Source organism: Canis lupus, chromosome 23 (assembly GCF_003254725.2).
Source record: "Canis lupus dingo isolate Sandy chromosome 23, ASM325472v2, whole genome shotgun sequence".
Classification (NCBI taxonomy): Eukaryota; Metazoa; Chordata; class Mammalia; order Carnivora; family Canidae; genus Canis; species Canis lupus.
The window spans coordinates 1,608,539-1,621,465 of record NC_064265.1 but is presented as its reverse complement, the minus strand read 5'-3'; the positions used below and the strand labels follow the sequence as shown (position 1 = coordinate 1,621,465).

The 12,927-nt window shown below is 45.5% G+C and overlaps 2 protein-coding genes across 6 annotated transcripts in view; one reads left to right on the top strand and one right to left on the bottom strand.

Annotated features, from left to right (window-relative positions):
• Positions 1-364: 364 nt before the first annotated feature.
• Positions 365-12,927, top strand: part of ABHD12 (abhydrolase domain containing 12, lysophospholipase) — a 66,521-nt gene continuing 53,958 nt past the window's right edge. The window contains exon 1 of one of the 5 annotated variants that reach the window (XM_035705305.2): positions 365-440. In XM_035705305.2, the coding sequence (XP_035561198.1) occupies positions 403-440 (38 nt within the window). In that variant the 5' untranslated portion in view covers positions 365-402. Of the gene's footprint in view, positions 713-762; positions 904-12,927 lie in introns of those variants that run through there. The other 4 variants (XM_025461506.3, XM_025461508.3, XM_049100044.1 and 1 more) reach the window with 4 other exon arrangements.
• Positions 11,527-11,918, bottom strand: LOC118352144 (ubiquitin-conjugating enzyme E2 L3-like). The gene has a single exon (XM_049100047.1). The coding sequence runs from the start codon at positions 11,890-11,892 to the stop codon at positions 11,527-11,529; it is 366 nt and encodes a 121-aa protein (XP_048956004.1). The 5' UTR covers positions 11,893-11,918.

Sequence of the window (12,927 nt, the reverse complement as noted above, 5' to 3'; positions counted from 1 at the left end):
GGGGTTCCCTCCCACTGGGTCTCCAGCCCTAGTGAACCCGAGCCAGAGCGGGAGATGGAAGAGCCAGCTGTCCCCGCGGCGCGGGCCCTCGACCCGGGGCAGAGCCAGGCGCGTCCGCTCGCGGCGCCGGGGACCCCGGCTCAGGCAACCCCGCCCCTGCGCCCACCAGCCCATCCCCGCCAGCATCACTGGTCCCCTGGCCCTGCCCGCACCGTGACGCCCTGCAAGGCTTCGGCCGCCCTTCTCCAAAATGGCCGCAGGTGTGCGCCGGCGTCGCGGGGCGCGCTCCCCGCGGAAGCACGGCGGGGGCGGGGCCGACGGGAGCCGGGCGCTGATTGGCCGGCGCGGCTGCCCCGTCCCGGGCGCCGGTCCGTACGGCCGCCGCCGCGGCCTGGGGCTGGGATGCTAGGGGCTGCGGGCTCCCGGCGGCTGCGGCTCCCGTGAGTGGCGGCGACTGCGACTGCGGCGCGGGCGGGCGAAGCGAGCGGGCACCGTCGGCAGCTGGCCGTGTCGGCCGCGGGATGAGGAAGCGGGCCGAGCCCGTCGCCTTGGAGCATGAGCGCTGCGCCGCCTCGGGCTCATCCTCCTCCGGCTCGGCCGCCGCGGCGCTGGACGCCGCCTGCCGCCTGAAACAGAAGCTGCGCCTGGCGGGCAAGGGGCCCTCGGAGCCGCGCTGCGCCGCGGACGCGGGCATGAAGCGGGCGCTGGGCAGGTGAGGTGGGGCGCCGGGGCCGGCCAGACCTGGCAGGCACGCAGCCCCTGGGCCCCCGCCTCTCCGCGAGGTTCTTGCTGATGGGAGCGCCCCCCGCCGACCCTCCACCCTCCGGCGTCCTCTCCCAGCCTCCCTCCGCCGCTCTCCCTCGCCTGGCCCGCAGGTGTGGCCCGCGGGCATCCTTCCCTCAGGTACCTGCCTGCGGGAGCGCCCCGACCGTCCTTCCACCCTCCGGTGCCCCCCTCCGGCCCCCCGTGGAGCCCAGCGCCGCGCCCCTACCCTTCCCGGGTGACCAGTGGGACCCCGTCCGCGGGCTGGACCAGCGTCCCTCCCAGGGGCTGCGAGCCGCGGGCGGTCGCCACCCGGCGCGGGGGAGGAGTGGGGGAGGGCCCGGGGGCGCCCCTGCTGCGGCCCCCGGACGCCCCGCAAGGAAGGGGGGACGCGGAGCGGTGGGCTGCAGATCCGGGCAGCTGGGATCCTTCGCCTCAGCTCTGCAGGGAGCTCAGGACCCACCGCCCCTCGCGCTGGGCTGGCGTCTGCGGAAGCTTACCTGGTCCCGGTTCTCACTTTGCTGAGTTTCTCCGGTAACTAGTTGTCAAGAAGTGGCATTCTCTGCCCAGAACTAATGAGGCCTTTGGGGGAAAGGTTAAATGGTGTGCTGTCGCCAAGGGTATGCCGCATCCTCAGCTGTTGGAGGGAAACCTGTGGGTGGGTGTGCGGATGGCTAGTGGTGCTTGAAATTTGTCTACACGGAGAATCTAGAGTTGGAGAATCTGGAAGTCTTTTAGCGTTTTGATTTCTCCCTCTGAGTAGGGGATGAATGTGTCCAGGTAGAGTTGATTTCAAGACTAAGGTAGTGTATTTCATAGGGACAAATTTCTCCCCGTATGCTGGCTCCATAATTAATCTGGCTGTTCTCAGAACGTATCATTCAAGGCAGTTTTGAAATCTGGATCTTTCACGGTTTTGAAGAAGTTAGTATGTAACGTTCTCAGGTGTTGCAGAGTCATTTCTTTTGGGGTCAACTGGAATGTCCTTAATTGACGCTGGCTGCTTCAGTGTCAAATATTTATCCAAATAGTCCCTAAAAATATCATTGCCTAAAAGATCATGAAATTGAAAAAAATAGAAATATGTATCCAAATAGACACTTTAATATTTTAACCTCATTGTTTAAAAAGTCATGGAACGAATTGTAGTCTCTCCTCTGTTAACATTCTTCCTGAAGGGCAAGAACTGACAGTATTTGTGTGTGTCTGTGTGTGTGTGTGTAAAGTTATCTTTACACTGCTCAGTGTCTTTTGTGAAACTAATTTGTTCTCTTTTTGTGGAAAGGTTATCTGCACTAAAGACTCATAAGTAGCTTTGATGTACTTTTGTGGGGTTTTTTGTTTGTTTGTTTGTTTAATCGGTTTTTATCTAACACCTAGATAAGTTTGGGAATTCTTTCTTTGAAGAAATGAAATTGTTAGGCACATTAGTGTTTGGGGGAAACAGTGCTGGCCTGGTACCTTCCTGGAAAGATGTACGGTATTAAAATGATATGCTTTGTTTTTGTTTTTGTTTTTGTTTTTTTGTATCAGGAGAAAGACATTCAATTGGTACTCATATCCTTTGGAGGAATGAAGGGCTCTTAGGTGATAAAAAGAAAAGCAGATGGCAGGAAAGCCAAATTTGTGTTACCCCATGTCTTCCTTCCCTATTTCTTGGAATGCTCTCCTGGACATTCGTCTCCTTTTGTTTTCTCCTTCACCCAGGTCTCTGCTCAACTGTCACATCCTCAGAGAGGCCCTCCCTGAGACCAGCCCATTCAAAATAGACTTCTTGCCACTCCCAACGCCCGTGTTCTATTTGCTTTTATCATCACACTTTTATCTCTCTCTCTTGACCTTGCAATTGTCTGTGTACTTGACTTGCTTTATTAGTTGTCTCCTCCCCTATAAGAATGGAAGCCCTAAGAGAGCAGGGCCATTGTTTCTTCCATTTTTCTGTCTCCAGTGCATGAACATAGTAGGTGGCAGAAAATACGTATTCAAATAGTATACGTAGAGTAGATAACTAAGAAGTGGAATTGCTGGACCAAGGAGTGTGTGTTTATAATTTTGAAAGGTGAGGCCAAAGTGCCCTCCAATGTACTGATGGGTACTTTCCCCAGCAGTGTCAATTGCCTCCCCTTCCTGTCAATACTTAATGTTCTCAAATATTTTAATCTTTTTTTCTACCTGATTGATGAAAATGACATCTGATTTGTAGCTTTAATTTGCATTTTTAATTGTTAGGTGGCAATTTTTGTGTGTTTTTATAAGCCTATTGTATACCTTTGGGTCTCTCATGACTTGCCTTTGTTTGGCACATTTCAGATAAACAAAAGGGAAGACAATATAATGAACCTCGATGTATATCCATCAGGTCTTCTTAAACAGCCATTTTTTGCTGATCTTGAATCATTTGTCTCTCCTCCCTCCATATTTTTGTAGGATGGGGGACTAGAATATTTTAAAACAATTTTATACATAGCTACTTCACAGTATAGCTTAAATAGGGACTTTTGAAATATATATAATCTCATTGCTATATTTATCAAAAATTCTTTATATTTATCAAAATTAACAATTTATTGCCTCTTAGTAATTTAATACCCAATACACATACACATTTCTCCAGTTGTCTCAGAAATGTCTTTTAAAATATGGTTTGTTGGGCAGCCCTGTGGCTCAGTGGTTTAGTGCCACCTTTGGCCCGGGGTGTGATCCTGGAGACCTGGGATCCAGTCCTGCATCGGGCTCCCTGCATGGGGCCTGCTTCTCCCTCTGCCTGTGTCTCTGCCTCTTTCTCTCTGTGTCTCTCATGAGTAAACAAATAAAATATTTTTTAAAAAATAAAATAAAATGTGGTTTGTTTAAAAATCCTGTAATTTATTTCTAATTACTTGATCTTTTTTGTTGTTGAAAATAGAATCCTTCCTTATATTACATATTTCTATTATTGTATTTACTAATTTTGTAAGCAGCAACTTATGTAATCATTGTTTCTAGTTGTTTTTGCAGTTGGTTCTCTTGGAATTTCAGATATCATATGTCAGTTACAAATAATATGAATTTCATCCCATGTTTTCTACTTTTTTATATCTCTTGTTTCTCATTTTTGGTTGCATTATATTTCTAGAACAGAATATATACAAGGGATGATGTCTTGTTCCTTACTTTACTGAGAATACTTTTAATATTTTTGCCACACTAGTTATTTTACTACAGGGTGTGTTGTTGCTGTTTGTTTTTTAAATCAAAAATGGTTCTTGAATTTATCAAATGCTGTTTTAGTGTCTGTGAAATTATCATGTAGATGTTTTTCCTTGACCTGTTAATATGAATTCTAGTAAGTTTTTATATTATTGAATCATCATTGAAAACTCTGTTAATGTGTAGCCAGATTGTATTAATATTTAACTTAGTCATTTTACATTGTCATTTGTGAGACTAGTGTGTAATTTTGTTTTTAAATGTAATCCTTATCAAGTTGTTTTAGTACTTTCTTTAGCTTTATTAAAAGCTTTTTCTTTTCTCTGCTTTAGCCAGTTTAAATGCTTTTGAAATGATCTGTTTTTTCAAATTTTGGTGAAATTGTCCTGTAAAACTACCTAAGCCTGGTGCTCTTTTAGATTTGCTCTCTTTCTGGGTTTAGTTTTGGTGATTTATACATTCATAGAAAATCATCTGTTTTATCTAACTTTTTCCTCTATATCTGGGGCTGTTCCCTAATTTTGTGTGCTTATATGCTTTTTCCCCTCTTGATTATTTAGTCTAGCGAGTGGTATATCAATACAGAGATATACACTGAAATTTCTTCTCCCAAAGAAAATATTTTTTTATTAATTAATTCTGGGAGACCAGGATGCTGCTGAGGGTTCTGGAGAAGTGGAGGGAACATCTGTCTGAAAGCAGCTACTGCACCCTCTCCTGTCACTGACCCTGGCAAGAAACGTGGTCCTAAGATGGCCAGATCACCCAGTCTCTCTAGAAGAGTAGCTGGTTGTGTGTTTGTGTGTGTATGTGTGAACTCAAACTTTGTAAACATTGGCAACTAATTCAGATAAAAACAATAACCTGGGAATAAAACAAAACACTTTTTGTTTTTTAAAATTTCTGGATTGGTCGTTTTTAAAGGTAAATGTTTATCTAACTCATATGTTGACCCTGGACTTCCTGAGAGGAAGGACTAGATATTAATTTTGTACAATATCTGGTAATTTTTGGCAAAGAAGTGATTCATGAGCCTTTCCTGTTCTTTTTCAGTAACCCTGGAGTTTTGGGGATTATGCTTTAAAGGCCTAAGTGGTCTAATTTGGACTCTAGGAAGGTGATAGTGAGATTTATGGGTCTGCATGCTTCAGTGAACTAGTCTTTATCCTTCTACCCCCAGCTCATAAGTGGTTCTGCCAGTGACTGAGGTCAGTGGGCTGCATGGGAGGCTGCATTTCATAGCCGCTGATTCTTGCATGTAAATACAGGGAACCTGAGGCATCACCCTCAGTCCCTCTTTGACCCAAAGCAAGGAACTTCATCCAGCTGCTAATGGTTTCACTGTATCCAGAAAGGCAGGTGGCTGAGGTTAATAATACTCATCTCCTTCAACATCAGCCTTCCTGAGCTCACCCCAGAAGTTCTTCGCATGGTATCTCTTTGTATACTGAGAGGTTAGAAGGTTCTGAGCTAGCTTTTGCAGTTTAAGTTTACTTTTTTTTTTTTTAAGATTTTATTTACTTATTCATGAGAAACAGAGAGAGAGAGGCCGAGACACAGGCTCTATGCAGGGAGCCTGATGCGGGACTCGATCCTGAGTCTCCAGGATCATGCCCTGGGTTGGAAGGTGGCGCTAAAGCGCTGAGCCACCCAGGCTGCCCAGTTTACTTTGTTCCATTCCCCTTCTCCTTCCACTCCCGAGAGTACGTTCTGTGCCTGGACTGGGACAAGCAAGGGGGCAGGCTTTGTTTATGGCACCTCAGCTAGGGCCCCCAGCTGGGTCCATCTCTTCCCAGTTGTGGTTTATCTTCTCAAGGCCACACTCCAACTCCGGACCCAGGACACTGGGATCTAGCGCTTCTCTGATGTCTCCCTCTTTGGTGGGACTTTGTGCCCTGTATCTTTGCTTCCTTTCCAGTTCCTTTTTAGCCAATGCATACTTTCCTTTCTCAAGGGAGTGTCTGTCTTGTAACTGGGCAAACACTGCTCATACGTTGGAGATATTTTTGAGTAGATCAAAGGCTCCTGAAGACATTACCATAAAGGTAGCCTTGGAGAGAGGTGTAGAAGATGGGTCATTTTTTAAATTTTGTTTTAAGATTTTATTTATTTATTCATGAGAGAGACAGAGAGACGCAGAGACATAGGCAGAGGGAGAAGCAGGTTCCATGCAGAGAGCTCTACGCGGGACTCAATCCCCTGTCCCCAGGATCACACCCTGGGCCGAAGGCGGCGCTAAACCGCTGAGCCACCCAGGCTGCCCAAGATGGGTCATCTTGTCAGGGTTATACTGACAGCAGTGGAGATAGGCTGCCTTTCCAGACTTGTGATCCTCCTCCTCAACCCACTAGGGCACTTTTCTTTCCAAAATGAAGTCTACAGGAAAAATTTTTACTGTAATATGATATTGGAAACTGGCAGATTAAGTCCGTGCTCTTCTCCCAGAGACGATGCAACAGAACTTGGGTTTGGGTGGGTTTGTGCTTTGACAGAGGGCTCTTTCAGCACCAGGAGTGGGTAAATCATCTTGTTCTGAACTGAAGGATTACTTAGGATGGGGGATGCTGACACAGGGAAGAACAGTAGCAGGAAGCTTTGGCTGAGATGTCCATTTAGCCAATAGACCCATTATTTGGGCCCGGTCCTCCTCATTGTAGTATCATTTGATATCTTAAAGGAAAGCCCACATAGATGACGAAGTCCCAAGTGTGTTTTCAGGTTCTGTGGCTTGGGGAGACTTGTTTAACCTTTTGAGTTTGTTTCTTCCTCTGTAATGGGCTAGAAATACCTTCCCTGTAGGATTGAGGTGAAGCTCAGGTGTACAGAAGAGCTGGGTGCACGGTGAGCATTGAGTCAGTGGCACCTTCTACTTTGGTCACCCCCAGGATTATTACTAATATTGTTAGTTGGGAGTACTGAGAAAGCTCTGTTAACTTAGGTCAGGAGGAATTTACCCCCCTCTTCTCTGCCCCCAAGTTATTTCAGTATGTCTTCCCAGCCAGTTATCATCATGATCATGATCAGTGAATGATCAGTGATCAGTGAATCATGATCAGTGAATCATGATCTGTGAATGTATCTGTGGCTATTACAACATTTGTAACAATACTGTTGGGTTATTCAACACTTTTTTCACCTGTTCACTTAGCAGAGTTTGAGTACTCTGCTAAGTGTTATATAGAGTAACTCTCAGTGCTGAGGCCATAGCAGTGGATGCGGGTCACATCTCATGGACTTTACATTCTGATAGGGGAGGCAGATAACAAACAAGTGAGAACGAGCTGTGTCAGGTGCTTGGGGTTCTAAGGAGAAAAGTAGGCCAATAAAGAGCACCTGTGACATAAACATGATATAGGTGGCAGGAGTCCCTTCTGATAAGGGCCATTTGAATGGAAGCCACTGGCTTCTTTAGAGTGGAGAAATGCCTTGATGTGATGTGTGTCATTACCGTGTCACTCTGACACCTGTGACAGGTATGGACTGGAGAGCCAGAGAGAACAGGAAGACCAGTTAGGAGTCATCCAGGCAATAGAAGATGGGGGCTGGAGCTGGCAGTAGCTGTGGAGGGAAGAAGTGCTGCAGTCTGGATCTCTTGCAAAGGAGAGGTCAACAGGATTTGCAGTAGTTTACTGTGAAAGAGCAAGGACGGTCAGAGATGCTTCACCAGTTTTCTTTTGAGCAGCCAGAGGCAAGGAGCTGCCATGTGCTGAGATGGGGCAGTTGTGGGAAGAGCAAGTGCTCTGGGAGGTTATGAGTTTGGTTTGGGGCATATTGTGGTGTCTCCTCTTGCAGATTCAGTAGGTAGGAGGAGCCAGAGATCCAGGGAGTTAGGCTGACTTCTGACTGTTACCTGAAGAAGGTATTTAGAATCATGACAGAGTCTGAGGGCTGGGCTGCAGGTCCTCAGTGGTTAGGGGCTGGGAGAAGAAGAGACCTGGAAGAAGCAAAAGAATGGATTAGGAAGAGGACTCGGATGGGCGGCAGCTGGGTGAAGAGAAGCCTGTTGCAGAGAAAGTTGATCTGCTTTTGGATTTGGTGACATGGAATTGAGTGATTGAAAAGAGTGAGTACTTGGAATGATGGGGGTAAAAACCTGAAAGAGTGGCTCAAGGGAGAGGTGGAGAGAAGAAATGCAGATAGCTTTTTAAAAGGAGTTTTACTATAAAAGAGAACAAAGATAAGGGAGAGGCTTCTGACCAGTGCTATTGTTGTTAAAGCTTGTTGCCATGCTCAGTGGGATGGTCCAGTAGGGAAAGGCTGGCCTTGTAGACACTGGTGGCATGGTGTCTTTGGGACCCAGTACCCCAAGGCTAAGTGGAGGATCACCAGACACGAAAATTGGCCAAGCAGCCCATGAAGGTGCAGGGGGGTGGTTAGATTTGTGGAGGGAGTGTTCGAAGTTGTCTTCTGCGTGCTTCTACTTTCTCTGTGAAATAAGAGCATTGTTATCCACTGAGGGCTAGTGGGGGCGGAGGCGCTGCAGGTGTTTCCCTTTCACTTCTCCACCTGGATGGTCCTAGTTCTTTGTCCTTGACCTAAACACACTGTTCCACCATATTTGCTAAACATTAATGTGAATAATCATGCTACCTAGCAGGGACTCTTCTTTTTGACATGTAACATTTCAGAAGTGGCTGTCACGGGAAGTCATTTCAGCAGTGAGCTGCGTGTCTGAGAAACCACGCTTGTTCCTGTACTTGAGTGCTGCCTATTCCGGGGGCCTTGAGCAGGAGGGCAGTGGCTCCACAGGGATCCTGCACACATCCCCATGATGAGGGGGTTACAGCTGGATTAGAGGTGGAGGTAGGAAGAGGAACAGCATGAACTGAGGTCAACATAGAGTGACTGTGTGGGACTCAGGCAGAATCCTTACCTCTCAGGTTTTGCTAATACACAAATAGCTGTTTTTGAGTAGAATTTGTTGAGATGGCACTTGTGGAGTTGTCGTAATATCTGTGCTCTGTTATGGAAGTGTCCAAAAGCGTAAAAAGAGGGTAAGGTTGATGAGTGTCCATGTGAATAGTTTTCAGAAGAGTAAGACTCTTCGTTTTGCAAAGATGAAGATAGAGAAGAGGCGTCACAGAAGGAATACAAGCAGATTTCAGGAATGCTTGACTTTTGGATCTGTTTCTGAAGCTTGAAAACAGTTGCCCTGAGCTTTAGGGTAAGAAGAGAAAGTTCAGATTGTTTTCAGTTCTTACCAAACTTGTGGGATCTCCATGCAAGGTTTAGGTGTATTAACTAGACTATTCATATGGGAAGGGAGGAATGTTCAGGGCTGAAGCAGGCCATTTTGATGCAGTAGTAGTAGTTCCAGGGGTCCCTGAGAGACGTATATGGCTTTTAACTGTTTTCTTCTCCTGGTCATGTGTACAACAGAGACTTCCTACCCTTTCTTCTTTCATCCTTGACTTGTGCCATTCCTGGTCCTAGAAGATCATTTTGCTTCTACCTGGAAATGGATGCCCATAGGTTGTTTTATTCAGCACATAGTTATATTACTTGGGTTGTTGGTCACATGCATGCTAGGCACTGGGAATGTGAAGATGGAAGGAAACAGTACGTATTCTTGGGGAGTTCATTGTCTGTCAGTTTTTCTTATAGCAGCCATCAGTTCTTACGCTCAAATATTTTAATGATATCTACAGTAAATACAAAATGCAGGCATGGCAGGAGATGGTGAGTCTGATCTCACTTTTGTCTTTTGTTGTTCTGACTTTTTTTGTGTGTGCCGATTTATCTTCAGAGAATCTCATCTTTCAGGCTCTCACTTCATTGACAGGATGTAGTACATCCTATCAATGCATCCCTGGCATACTAAGATTTCTGTAGGTATAAGAAAAGAAATTCTCACAGTTTGGGGACACAGCATGCTTCAATAAGATACGTCGTGGCAGAACCTGTGGGAAGGAAAATAAGACAGGACATTTGATATTTGGCTTAGGGTTCCAGAAGGAAGGGACTGTTAGAACAGTATAGGCCAGCTGGGAGCCTGCCATTACAGCCCCGGGGCCTCGGAGACTGCACAAGGGAGATTCTGCAGTCACCAAGGCAAGGATCTCCACATGTGACCCTATCCCAGGGGATGGTGATCACCATGGTGAAAGGCAGTCCCCACGGAACCCTCTCTTTCCCTCTCTTAGTCTCTCATTTAAATTTTTTTTTTAATTTTTTATTTATTTATTTATGATAGTCACAGAGAGAGAGAGAGAGGCGCAGAGACACAGGCAGAGGGAGAAGCAGGCTCCATGCACCGGGAGCCCGATGTGGGATTCGATCCCGGGTCTCCAGGATCGCGCCCTGGGCCAAAGGCAGGCGCTAAACCGCTGCGCCACCCAGGGATCCCTCATTTAAATTTTTTTTCTGATAATAAAAGTAATAAAGATACCTTAATAAAAATTTAAAACAATGTAGATAATGATAAAGTGGAATTTCCCTAGATAATTAGTATTAACAGTATTGCTTGCATGCTTCTTCTTTCATTCATCTGACAAATACTTGTTACACATACCCCTACTATGTGCAAGGGGGTATGGACAAATGCACAACAGCCAGACAGGTCCCAGCCTTTACAGAGCTTACATTGTCATGAAGGACAAAGGCAGCGGAAAAGGCAGTGCTTAAATATGCAGTAAAATTGAAGGGGTGCAAGTTGGTATAAAGAAAAATAAAACAAGGCGGTGTTAAACACGAGACAACAGGCCTCAAATGGAGTCCCTTATGCTAAGCCGTACGTTGCCAAACCAAGACCTAACTTAATTATAGCTTCAGCTCTCCCAAAAATGGAATCTTAAACCACTTGTTCAGGAAATGCCTGATCAGCACTAGTGAGTTAATCCGCCTTAACAGGCCCCTGCCATCCCTTAAAGGAAAGGGACCAGACAAAAAACAATCCACTTTTTTGCCCATTGTAACTTCCTTGTTCATGCTCACTTCTGCCTGTAAAAGCCTTTCATTTTGTATAGCTCTTCCATGCTCCTTTCTGTCTGCTGAATTAGATGCTGGCTGAGTCATGAATTGTTGAATAAAGCCAATAAGATCTTTAAAATGCACTCCGTTGAATTTTTGGCTTTATGTAACAATCGGTAATGCAGTTGTGTGTAAAGCACCTGAAAACAAACTATACTGTAGTGTAAAACATTCTAGTCTCTGGCAGGAGAATAAGGCCTTTTCACAGCAGCACAATTCTGCCAACATCCTCATGAGTTTTTGTTTTCTTCTCTGGGAACAAAGAAACATTTATGGATTGTTCTTGTGTATTTTATTAAGGCCTTAATGTTTTCTTTTCTTTTTCTTTTTTTAGAACATCTTAAATTTTTAATCCGTTCTTTACAAGTTACCTCGGCCACTTTTGATTAAGAATACTGTAGAAAGTTAGTAACTGCCGCAAGCAAAGGCCAGGCGGCGGCACGTGTCAGTTTTCCACAGAGTCCTGCTTTGCGGGGGGTCTGAATGCGCTGCTCGGGGTCTCCGCTCCCGCCCACTGGAATCGGTGGTGGCAGAGTTTAGTCGACAGGTGGCTTCTCCCCATATTTCTTTGTAAGCTCTTCAGTGTTTTTACGATCCTTAGAGTATTTATTCTTCAGCCACGTCGGCCCGAAGTGGGTACTCAGGCTGGGGGTCATTCACCAGTGCTCTGAGGGACTGGATTGCTTGGTCGGTTTTGGGTGCTGGCTTCCAGTTTTCAGCACTAATTACTGGCAGACAGACCTGCCCCTTTTCATCAATGTTCGGGTGATAGATCTTTGTTTTAAATGTGATCTTCGGTGGTTTGAATGGGTACTCTGCTGGAAAGTTGATTTCGATTCTGAAGGCCCCCTTATCATATGGAGGGTTGTCAGGAACAGTAAGCCCTTGCCAAGTCAATAAATTAGCCTCATCACCCTGGATGTTACGGAAGTTTTTCATTCCACGTTTGCGGGTTTCTTCAAGCTCCTTCATCAGCCTCCTGCTGGCCGCCGTCTTGGATATGGTACTGCTCTTTTTTTTTTTAGATTTTATTTATTTATTCATGAGAGACACAGAAGGAGAGAGAGGCAGAGACACAGGCAGAGGGAGGAGCAGGCTCCATGCAGGGAGACTGATGTGGGACTTGATCCCGGGTCTCCAGGATCACACCCCAGGCTGCGGGCGGCGCTAAACCGCTGAGCCACCTGGGCTGCCCAAGGCCTTAATGTTTTCAATTCTATTGAGTGAAATTGGCCCCGTTACTCCCTGTGTTCGAATAAGATTTTGAAGATTGTTCTTCAGGTTTCCACCTGTGAACTAAGAAAAATGTAACCAACTCTTAGTCTTGGGGAATGAATCCTGGCTTTACATGTTATGGAAATGTTTACATATTATATATTACATACATATTTTACATACTGTTTACCCTTGAACAATATGGGGGATGAGGGTACCCAACCTCACACGCTCAAAAAACTGTATATAACTTTTGAGTCCCCAAAGCTTAACTAGTAGCCTACTGTTAACTAGAAGTCTTCCCAATGAACAGGTGATTAACACATATTTTCTATGTTATGTGTATTATGTACTGTATTCCTACATAAAGTAAGCTAGAGATAAGAAAATAATATTAAGAATGCCTAGGTAGCTCAGTGGTTGAGCATCTGCCTTTAGCTCAGGTTGTGATCTTGGGGTCCTGGGATCAAGTCTCGCATCAGGCTTCCCTGTCTGTGACTTTTTGGGGTGGGGAGTGGGGACCAGAGAGGGGCAGAAGGGAGGAATTAACAAGGACAAGATGAAACTTTTGGGATGATGAGTATGTTCACTATCTTGATTGTGGTGATGGCTTCAAAAGTGTTCACATGTATTAAAATTGATAAAATTAGAAACTTTAAACAAGTGCAGTTCATATCAACTGTATCTCAAAGCTGTTTAAAAAATAAAACAAATGTTATAGAGCTTTTATGTGAGCATTTTGAAACAAAAAAAAATTTTTTTTTTCCCTAACTTTCATTCTCACCTGTGTAC

Coding starts and splice junctions, on each gene's coding strand:
- LOC118352144 (XM_049100047.1), bottom strand. CDS start 11,892: ATGAAGGAGCTTGAAGAAACCCGCAAACGTGGAATGAAAAACTTCCGT.